Source organism: Agelaius phoeniceus, chromosome 12, assembly GCF_051311805.1.
Source record: "Agelaius phoeniceus isolate bAgePho1 chromosome 12, bAgePho1.hap1, whole genome shotgun sequence".
Lineage (NCBI taxonomy): Eukaryota > Metazoa > Chordata > Aves > Passeriformes > Icteridae > Agelaius > Agelaius phoeniceus.
The window spans coordinates 14,256,016-14,267,081 of NC_135276.1; the positions used below are offsets into that span (position 1 = coordinate 14,256,016).

At 61.3% G+C, this 11,066-nt stretch overlaps 1 protein-coding gene across 2 annotated transcripts; it reads left to right on the plus strand.

The window, feature by feature from the left end:
* Positions 1-3,149: 3,149 nt before the first annotated feature.
* On the plus strand, positions 3,150-10,035 carry BCAR1 (BCAR1 scaffold protein, Cas family member). Of its 2 annotated transcripts, XM_077185031.1 has the most exons (7): positions 3,150-3,331; positions 4,154-4,843; positions 6,051-6,212; positions 6,426-6,530; positions 6,959-8,107; positions 8,316-8,405; positions 8,752-10,035. In XM_077185031.1, the coding sequence occupies exons 1-7, from the start codon at positions 3,320-3,322 to the stop codon at positions 9,265-9,267; spliced, it is 2,724 nt and encodes a 907-aa protein (XP_077041146.1). In that variant the 5' UTR covers positions 3,150-3,319; the 3' UTR covers positions 9,268-10,035. The 2 variants fall into 2 exon arrangements, with proteins under 2 accessions (XP_077041146.1, XP_054496667.1); XM_054640692.2 differs by lacking the exon at positions 3,150-3,331 and having other exon boundaries at positions 3,975-4,843.
* The last annotated feature ends 1,031 nt before the right edge of the window (positions 10,036-11,066 follow it).

Here is an 11,066-nt window from a genome sequence, read left to right on the forward strand (position 1 = left end):
TCTCCTTCAAAGCTATGTCCCACCCAGCAGCACAGTGGGATTCTGTTTGCAGTGTGTTCAAAAGTAATGGGGAGTAATGGAGTGGCCTGTGGGTCTCCCACCCCATTTGAGGGTCTCCACCCCAGGGCATTCTTGTGCTGGCACTGACATTAGAAACTCGGCTGATGGCGATGGCACAGCCAGCCCTCCCTGCTGTCAGCCCTTCCCCTCCCAGCAGTGAGCCCCAGCTGGGGGCGAGGATCAGCGCCAGCCCTCACTAGGGATGAATGGGGAGACAAACAGAGCTGCTACTGTTGGGGCAGCCTGAGCCCTGCAGCCTGCCTTGGCTTTGCTGGAGATGAGGGGGTGCCCTGCAATCCTGTTCTTTGGAAAGGCAAGCAGCCTCCCCCAGCATCTTCTCTCCACAGCTAAGAACCAACCCAGTGCCACAGAGAAGCACAGGGATAAATCCTGGTTGTGATCCTGTTGGGTCCCGTGATATTACAAGCCAAGAGAAATGTCCTCATTATTTCCAGAATATTGAAGTCTAATAAATCCTGTCCTGCCTTATAGGATTTATTTTTTCATTCATTGCTAGGAGACTCAGTCCTGTGTAATCCTATTGCTGCTCCAGGAGGTGGGGAGCAGCTTTCCCAGCACAGACCTGGCAGGGCTGTGGGCAGGAGCAGGAAGCCCCAGCTGAAGCTGCTGGTCCCAGCAAACATCCCAGTGCCAGCCCATTTCCTGGTGTGTCCCACTGTCCCAGAGCTGTGCCCTGTGTTTGATTCACCAAAATGAATCTCATCCAATGGCTGGGGCACGGCTGGGCCAATGGGACATTAATTGGCTGCTAGCCAATTAATATGGCATGGCTCAGCACAGCCTGCTCCCCCTGTCCATTGTACATCTGCCATGCTCCCCCAGATCCCACTTTGGAGTCCTCCTACACCCTCTCACACCATATCCAGCAGGAAAAGCTGCAGAAAGCCAGGAATAGGTGGGCCCAGCCCAGTCAGTCCCCTGCCTGTGCAGAGCTAGCCATGGCTGGCTCACTGTACACCAGGGACTCTCTGGAAGACAATGATGGACACATGAATATGGCTGGAAAATATGCCACTGAAGTGTTTTCCATAGCAACTGTTGCTGGGGCAACCTGCATCCCAAGGAGCATCCATCCCAAAGCACCCAGCCCTGTGTCCAGTGGAGCTGGCAGGGAATCACAGCGTGGGACTGCTGGGACTGCCACCAGCAGCAGCACTGGGATGCTCTGGCAGCCAATCCAGCTCTGAGTGTCCCCAGTGCTGCAGGGCCCCTGTAATGCTCCACTTTTCTTTTTGGCATTTCATTTTCTCAAAGGTAGGAGAAGCCTAAGGAAGATGTGCAGGTGCCTGTTGCTCCATGGGTGTTTGGCTGTGGAAGCAGGGATGTGCAGGAGCTGTTGCCAGCTTGGGGTGCTCAGCAGATGCAAGCAGTGATTTTTGGCTCTGATGGACCAAAAATGGGATTGAGTTTGACAGTGAACACTTTGATCTGAGCATCAACACAGGGAGAGGGAAAAGTGATATTCCCACTGCTTTTAAGTCCAAAAGCAGGAAGCTTATGGCCCCTCAGCACCTGCCTGTAGTCATATGGTGGCAGCTTCACCCTGGGGACACCTCAGGGATCCCAGGAGACCCTCACTGCTGGCCTGGTGGGCCCACACCAGACTCAGGTCTCCAAAGGAAACACAGCCTGGCTTCACTGGGCAGAGTGGTGGAGGAGAGGCTGGGGATCCCTGAGCCCATCCCAAGGATGTCCCCCGTGCTCAGTGCCTGCGCTGTCACCACTGTAACCAACAAGAGGAAACCACAGTGCTGAGGCTGCGCCTGCCGGGGCAGCTGCGGTTTGCGGGCTGACCGCAGCCCCTGCCACCACCGGATGTCTCCCACCCACAGCTGTGCCTCAGTTTCCCTTTCTGCACTGATACACAGGGACACTCCAAGCTGGGGACAGTGGTGGTGGCACAAGCACTGCTTTCTGGGGAAGGGCACGTGTTTGCAATCTGGCCTCAGCTCTGCCGCTGCACCCTGGTGTGGCCTGAGAGTAACCCCAGGGGGTGACAGGAAATGCCGTGAGGGGGATGGCGGCCAGGAGGCACGGGCACAGTCAGGGGCACATTCCTGGCCTGTCTGCACACGCACCACTCGCTCACTGGCCTGCAGCTCTCACACAGGCCCACTCATTGCCCACTTGCCCATGAGCTCACTGGCTGCAGGCACCCCTTGTGTCCCTTCCCTTGGCTCTCTATGTGCTCTGGCTCTCACATGCCTGGGGAGCAGCACAGGTGTCCATGCAGCTTGTGCATGTCCATAGGCCCTGTGCCCCCACGCAGCCCTATGTGTGCCTCCCACAGCTCCCAGCTGCAGCCGCCCTCCCAGCCTGCTCCCGGCTCTCTGCAGATGATGGCAGGGACTGTGGTACAGCATACAGGGATGCCAAACCCCGGCTTACCAGCTGTTGGGCTGTCCATGGGCCATGTAGCCAGGCTGTACGAACAGGCCAGACAGGCAGCTGTGGTGTGCCCTTGTGTGCCAGGGTGTGACATGTGAGCCATTGCACCTACAGCTACCCATTACCTGCCCCTTGTATGCCCCTGCTATACACACCGTCCCCATTACACAGCCCAGAACTCCCCAGTTACTTTACTGTTACCCTTTATTGCACATCCATTCCACACCTGCTAGACACCCATTAACCTTTAATGACCCTTTATCATTACACACCCATTGCAGAGCCTTTTTCCTTCATTTACACATTGCATATAGCCTTTGTTACACACCAAGTGCAGGCTCACTACAACACCTGTTGCACACTCTTCAGTGCACACATCTGTTGCACGCCTGTTCCACTCCCCTTACCCTTTGTCGCAGTTGGTCACACCCCTTGGCCGGTGTCACAGCCCCTGGGCCGGTGTCACACCCCTTGGCCGGTGTCACAGCCCCTGGGCCGGTATCACACCCCTTGGCCGGTGTCACACACCTCTGGCCGGTGTCACACCCCTGGACCGGTATCACACCCGTTCCGCTCCCTTTACACACGCGTACCTCACCCTGCGCCCCCGTGCCCGCCCCGCCCCTCGCCTGAGACCCCGCCTATTTCCCCGCCCCTCGCCCCGGGCCCCGCCCCCCGGGCGGGCGCAGCCAATGGGGGCGGGCAGAGCGGCCGGGCCGGGCGCGCGCGGCGCTATAACGATCCCTACGGCGCCGCCGCCGCCCGCGCGCCCCGGCCCCGCCGCCCCCGGCCCGGCCCGGCCCTCGGCCCCGCACCCGGCCCGCTGCGGCCGGAGCGGCCCCGCGGGAAGATGAACTACCTGGTGAGCGGGGACACGGGGGGAGGACACGGGGGCGTGCGCGGGGACAGGTAGGGCGCGGGGGAACGGCTGCTGGGGGGCCCTGTTGGAGGAGAAGGACGAGGAGGAGGAGGAGGAGGAAGGCCTCAGCTCTCTCACCGCTCGGCCTGGGCAGGGCCTCTCCTGTGCGGCCGATCCCACTGGCGTGACCTTGGCCGAGCTCCCCCGCTCCGAGACGGCCAGGCCTTTGCCTGCTCCCCTCCCTCCTGGCGGGGCAGGGAGCTGCGGGACTCGCGGGGGGCCCAGCGGGGCCAGGGGCCTCCCCAGGCCTCCGCCCCACCGGGCGGGGCGGCACCGGCGGCGGGCAGGGCCGCGGGACAGCCGGGAGTCCGGCCCTGCCATCCCGGGCGGGCCGCGACCCGTCCCGCCGCCGCGGCCCCGAGCAGCGCTGGCAGGTGCCGCCGGGGCCCGGCTGGGGGACCCCGCGGGGTGGAAGGGGCCCGGGCCCAACGACGGGTGCTGTGCGATGGCCACGGCTGACTCACCGCCCCGGCACTTCCTCCCAGTCGGCGGAGGGAAGGGGCGGGAGAGGCAGAGGAGGCCCCCCGAAACCGGGGAGGCGGAAGGGCCCGGCCCCTTCCCGGCACCACCTCTGGGAAGGGTGGGTTTTGCTCCAGCGAGGAATCCCGCGGTGGCTGGAACGGGGAGATCCAGCTGGCGGGAACTGCGCGGAGAAGCCCCCGGCCCGCGGGGCTCCGTCCCGGTGCTGAGCTGCCGCCCGCCGGGATGACGCCTCACCGGCCGGCAGGGCCCGGCTCACCGCCCCGGCGCGGGGCTCTCTTCCAGAACGTGCTGGCCAAGGCGCTGTACGACAACGTGGCCGAGTCCCCGGACGAGCTCTCCTTCCGCAAGGGCGACATCATGACGGTGCTGGAGCGCAACACGCAGGGGCTGGATGGCTGGTGGCTCTGTTCGCTCCATGGCCGGCAGGGCATCGTTCCCGGGAACCGCCTCAAGATTCTCGTGGGGATGTACGACAAGAAGCAGCCGCAGCAGCAAGCGCCTGCCCCGGCACAGGGGCAGGCACCGCCGCAGCCATCTGTACCCCAGCCGGCTCTGCCCTTCCACCACCAAGGGGGCTACACCCCACTGTCGCCCGCCTCGCAGTACACCTCCATGCACCCTGCTTATGCACCCCAAGGGGACAATGTCTATCTGATGCCAGTCCCCAACAAGGGACAGCAGGGTCTGTACCCGGGCTCAGCACCCACTGGACAGTTTCCTCCTGCCCCAGCTAAGCAGCCTTCCACCTACCCGAAGCAGGCACCTCCCCACACCTTCCCCAACCCCGGCCAGGAAATCTACCAGGTTCCCCCCTCCCTGGGCCAAGCAGCAGAGGCATACCCAGGGGGCTCTGCTAGTCCCCCCCAGGATGTCTACCAGGTTCCTCCTTCAGCTGGTCAGGCTCAAGAAATCTACCAGGTGCCACCGTCATTGGACATGAGGAGCTGGGAAGGGCACAAGCCCCAAGGAAAGGTAGGATGGGGAAACTGGACTTGGGAGTGTGTTGTGTTTGTGGGGTGCTCTGTGGTCCATGGGTTCAAGTGGGTGGCACAGCTTGGGCTTCTCACCTTGGTACACTTGGAGCCCATGTGCCCATTGCTGGGGTTGTGTGGGCATCCTTGCCCACACTGCTGGCAGGAGTGGGTGCACTGGGAGAGTCCCTGCAGTGGCTGAGGGTGCCCTGGGTGGTGTGAGCTGCCCCTCTTGGGGCTGGCACAGCATTCAGCACTCTGGTCCTTATGGCATCTTATGTGGGCTCTGCTCGCATCACCCAGGGCATGGCAGTGTGTTTGGTATGGGCACAGAGTGTTGGTATCCCAAGAGCTATTTTGGGATGCTGGGTTCTGGAGCTGTGGAAGTAGCTGTGGTACCCAGCACAATGCTGTGAGGTTTTGTTCCTCCTGGGAGCGCGCACAGGAACAGACAGGCAGTGCCAGCGTTTCCCGACTGTGCCAGGCAGCCTGCCAGTACTTGTAGGTACACTGGTGAGGCAAGGGTGAGGCACCAGGCTGTCCCCAGCATGGAGCCTAACGGCTCCATCCTGGACACCAGCCTCCTTCTGGCTCTGCCCCTACCCTGGAACGTCATCCCGGGGAAGAGGAGTGAGGTGCTTTCAGTATCGTGTTTTCCAGGAAGGCTACTCCAACTCATACCCCTGGGAAGCAGCCAGGGAGGGGAGGGAGCTGCCAAATCACAGCCAGGGCACAAGGAACATCCGAAAAGGAAGAACCAGCCCAACACCTCAGCCCTCCTTGGCACTGGTTGGGCAGGGTGCCATTACCCTCCGGGTTTGGTTATTTTCCGCTCTGGTGTCACCATGAAATGACCCATTCACGTGCGGAGCTGTGGGTAGGGAGGGGTCTCCAGGTGTTGGCAGATCCCGGCCCATGCCTGGATCGGCCGTTGCTTTCTGCATGCCACGGCTGTGCCGGCCGGGCTTTGTCTCTCGCTGAGACTCTATCGCCGCTATAAATAACCGGTGATATCATCCCGTCCCCGGCACCGCCGCACACCCGGCCGGGGAGCGCCCTCCCGTGGCACCGGGCAGGCCCTGATTCCAGGCAATCCAGTACGGAATCCAAACTATCCTCTCTCTGGCCCCGTTGCTGGGTTTTGGGGGAACGATGCAGGGTGGGAAATGCTCAGTAGTGCCCACATCAAGTCTTTTCCCTCTTTCCAGGTGCTGGTGCCCACCCGTGTGGGCCAGGTGTATGTCTATGACTCCCCCAAGAGTGAGCAGGTTGAGTACGATTTCCCTCGCCACCTAATCTCCACGGGCTCCCAGGAGATCTATGATGTGCCACCTGTCCGAGGAGGGGTCCCGAGTCAGTTCAGCCAGGAGGTGAGGCTGCTTGGGGTGTCGGGAATCTCTGGATCTGCCCTTAAGAACGGGTCACAGCCTGAGATCCATACCAGGCTAAATTGCACCCAAAACTATGCTTTATGGACCTCAGTGCCACTCCTGAGCACCTCCACCATTCTCAGCTGGTCCCTGAGAGGAGGTGGGTGGCCACACCATCTCTCTGACACATCTTCCTGTGTTCCCTCTCTCCAGGTCTATGACACTCCTCCCATGGCAGTGAAGGGTCCCAATGGGCAGGACCCAGGGCAAGAGATCTACGACGTGCCCCCCAGTGTAGAGAAGAACTTGCACCAAACTGTAAGTGCTGCTGGGAAGCTCCCAGCTTCTTTGTGTAAGAATGACAAACAGATTTTTACAGGGAGAAAAATAATTTACTAAATCAGTCTCCCCAGAGATGTGATGATGTCCCTGGCACTGGAGGCTTTCAGAATGCCAAGGAATGGGTTGCTGGATGTTCACATCCAGGGGATGAGGTTGGACCAGATGTCAAAGTCCCTGCCAACCTGGGCTACTCTAGGATTTTTTGATTCCTGTGCCAAAGGGCAGGGGCATCCCTGAGGTGCATGGCTTCATCCCAGTGCCCACCCAGTGATGGATGCTCCTGGGAGGGAAAGGTGGATGCCCTCGCATGCCCTGCAGCTTGGGGCAGCCAGCCCGTGCCTCCACACCTGCCCCAGGCCAGCTCTCCCAGCAGTGCTGACAGTGCCACTGCTCTGCCCTTGCAGGTGTACGATGTCCCCCCCTCAGTGAGCAAGGACGTGCCCGATGGCCCAGCGCGGGAGGAGACCTACGATGTGCCACCTGCCTTTGCCAAGCAGAAAGCCTTTGACCCCTCCCGCCACCCCCTGATCCTGGCCCAGCAGGAGCCCTACTTGCCAGAGGATGTCTACGATGTGCCCCCGGCAGCTGGGAAAGGTGCTCCTGAGCTGCCACTCTCCCATGAGATCTACGATGTGCCCCCCAGCCTCAAGAAGCTGGGGGGATCCAGCTTCCCCTCCCAGGAGGTGTACGATGTGCCCCGGGACCTGCACGCCCCGGGCAAGGGCTCAGTGGACACGGAGGGCGAGTACATCTACGACGTCCCACCACAAGTAGACCGTGAGGCCAAGGGTGCTGATGCCAAGCGCCTCTCGGCTTCCAGCACAGGCAGCACCCGCAGCAACATCTCCACATCCTCACTGGATGTGGTGCCTGTGAAGGAGCCGGCTAAGGGAGCCGGCAAGGAGTTCTCCCTGGACTTGGATGCCGCCATGGAGACACTGGCCAAGCTCCAGAGTGGCGTCAGCAGCGCTGTCTCCTACCTCATGTCCTTTATCAGCACCAACTGGCGCAGCCCCGAGTACATGGAGGCCAATGCTGCCAACATCCGTGGGGCAGCCGAGGGCGTCCGGACGGCCCTCCGGGACCTGCTGGAGTTTGCCCGGGGGGCAGTGGGCAATGCTGCCCAGGCCTCTGACCGCTCTCTCTACACCAAGCTCAGCAAGCAGCTGCAGAAGATGGAGGAGGTCTACCAGGCCCTGGCACGGCACGGCCAAGCGCTGGACGCTTGCCACTGGGCCCCCAGTGCTCTGGCCAGCAGCAAGCCGGGCACAGACGACTTGGAGCACTTCATCATGCACTCACGTGGTGTTCCTGATGACACTAAGCAGTTGGCTTCCTTCCTGCATGGCAATGCCTCCCTTCTCTTCAAACGGACAAAGCCGGCGGGGGAGAGTGGTGGCCATGGGCCCCCTCACCCCTCCGACAAGGCCAGCAGCATCCAGTCACGGCCCCTGCCCTCCCCTCCCAAGTTGCTGGCCCAGGAGTCACCTGACGGGCCCTACGAGAACAGCGAGAGCGGCTGGATGGAGGATTATGACTATGTCCATCTCCAGGTGGGCACGGGTATGGGGGCTGCTTCCCACAGGGAGTGTTTATGATGGTAGCTCTCTGCCACAGGGGGAATTAGGCAGCTCTGCTTCTACCTATGTTTTGCTCTTACCCTCCAGCTTGAGGGCTTTGTGGACCAGGAATGTCCCAGGGCAGGGGGGGCTCTCTGGCAAGGCTGATGTCGCTGACCCCTTCCATGTCATGCCCCTGCAGGGCAAGGAGGAGTTTGAGAAGACCCAGAAGGAGCTGCTGGAGAAAGGCAACATCATCCGGCAGAGCAAGGACCAGCTGGAGCACCAGCAGGTAAGGGCACTGGGACAGGCAGGTGGGTGCTGCTATGCACAGGGCCCCATGTCTTGCTTCTGTTGTAATCTCTGCTGCTGGTCTGACCACAGCCTTCTTCCCTGGATGTTCTCATGGTGCATTCTACCTTGCCTTCCATACCAGTGCTGTGCTAGTAAAGAGGGGAGTAGGCACTTTGATCTTGGAGAGGAGCCTAGCATGGCTGTCCTGGGGCTGGTGCTGTCTCTCACTGTGTTCCCTGGGGCTGGTGCTGTCTCTCACTGTGTTCCCTGGGGCTGGTGGCTCCATGGAGGGGAGCAGGTGCTGGCTCAGTGGCCACCCTGCCCCATGCCTGTCTCTCCCACAGCTGAAGCAGTTTGAGCGGCTGGAGCAGGAGGTGACGCGCCCCATCGACAACGACCTGTCCAACTGGAGCCCCCCCCAGCACTACAGCCCCGCGCGGGGCGGGGGGACACTGTGTCCTGCTGACCGCCAGCTCCTCCTCTTCTACCTGGAGCAGTGCGAGGCCAACCTCACCACGCTCACCAATGCTGTCGATGCCTTCTTCACTGCTGTCAGCACCAACCAACCTCCCAAGATCTTTGTGGCCCACAGCAAGTTTGTCATCCTCAGTGCCCACAAGCTTGTCTTTATTGGGGACACGCTGTCCCGCCAGGCCAAGGCCCAGGACGTCCAGCACAAGGTGATGCACTACAGCAACCTCCTCTGTGAGATGCTCAAGGAGATCGTGATGACCACCAAGGCAGCCGCCCTCCACTACCCGTCTCCTTCCGCCTCCAAGGACATGGTGGAGCGTGTCAAGGACCTCGCCAACAGCACGCAGCAGTTCAGGATGGTGCTGGGCCAGCTGGCAGCCATGTGAGGGCCACTGTCCCCTCTGTCTGGCCCCCACCCTTCCCCAGACACGCATTCCCCTCCATGCAAGTCCTCTCCACCCGGTGTAAGCAGACATGTACATAGAGACTCCCACGCACACCGGGGGGCTGGGGCTCTGTGGGAATAGAGGTGAGGGGCTGCAGCCATCATACCCCTTCCTCCTCCCTCTGGCCAGGGGCCAGGAATGGTTTGAGCTGGGCCTGTAATGAAGCAAAGCTGGGAGATGGATCTGTGTCCACTCCTTCCCCACTGTCCTCTCTCCATACAAACCCGGCAGCCAGTTCTGGGCTGAAGGGCATGGGGCCAGGTCCCTGGTGAGCCAAGGATGTGGCTGGCAATTTGAGATGCCCTTTGTGATGCTGTGGCTGCTCTGCTCTCGGGAGGACTCTGCGGTGGACTCTGGAGAACTCCACGGTGGCCAAGAGATTCTAATGGTGTGGAAGCCATCCCCTGTGATGGTGGGACAGTGTGACAGAGATGGGTTGTACTGTCCCCTTGTGTGCTGGAGGCTGGGGATAGGGGTCCCCAGGGGGGTTAGGGGTGGTGGAGAGCTGCTGGGGCAGGAAGGGGCTAACTTGTGCGTTCTCACGTCTCGGGTTGTGCTACAGTACCAGCTGTAACCGAAACGCGAACCGAAATTGGTGCCTTTTGAACACAGGGGAAGCTTCCGCTGGTTCCCGGAGCTACCACGTGGCAGCCCCCTCCAAAACTTGGCCCCAAGTCCCTCAGCAGTATAAAGATTTGCCTAGAAACACCCCTTATCTCCTGGGTATCTGCATGTGCCTGCTGGGGTGAGGGAGAGGCCCTGTGGCAGGACTGGGGAGATCCTGTCCTCCTAAAAAAACTCCTAGCCTTTGGAGACTGCTGGTGCACAGAGGGTTACTGGGATGTAAGGGATGGGCCTAAGAGGGTTGGGGGGAAATGAAGGGTGGTATTGCAGGGCATTGGGGTCATATGGCCCTAGAACCAGTATCAGATGAGTGTCCCTCACAGCACCTTGCCAGAGGCCATGGTCACCATGGGCCCTATGGGTTTGGTGTGGCAGAGAGGATGGTAGCCCGTGACCCCAAGCAAGCATTCCTGGTCCTGGCTATCCATCCCTTACAGAACCTCAGGAACCATGGCACCCTCTCTGCTACTGCCCTGGAATCAGCACACCAATGGACATGCCACAATCGACAGCTCCACACGTATGTCCTCATCACCAGCCCCTACACTGCTGTCACCCCCAGCCCCATGATTGCCCTCATGCCCACGGTACCGACAGGGAACCAGAGCCCGGTGCCACGCAGGTGCTTATTGAGGGCCTTGCGGGTGACACCGGGCTCCACCGTCACCGAGAAGTCCTCGAGGCTCAGCTCTGCAATGGCGTCCATGCGGCTCAGGTCAAAGCAGACGCCGCCCTGGCACAGGGGCACCCGGGGCTGTGGGCATGGCCGGGCACCCAGAGGCCCTGGGGGTCAGAGGTGCCGGGGCAGCCCATACCTGCACGGCATTGACGCCTCCTTCCAGGCCGGTCCCCGTGCCGAAGGGCACCATGGGCACACGGCAGCGGTGACAGAGGGCTGCCAGCTCCTGCACCTGCCCCACCGCCTGGGGCCACACCACCACGTCCGGGGGGGCACAGCTGGGGCACAGGCAGCACCATTGACCAACTGACTTGACCCTCCCCATGGCCCTTGCCCAGCCTGGCGCTTGTCACATGCCCCTTCCCTTCCCCACGGCCCCTTGTCTACCCAAACATTTCCCATTCCCAGACCCAGCCCTTCCCGCATGACCCTTCCC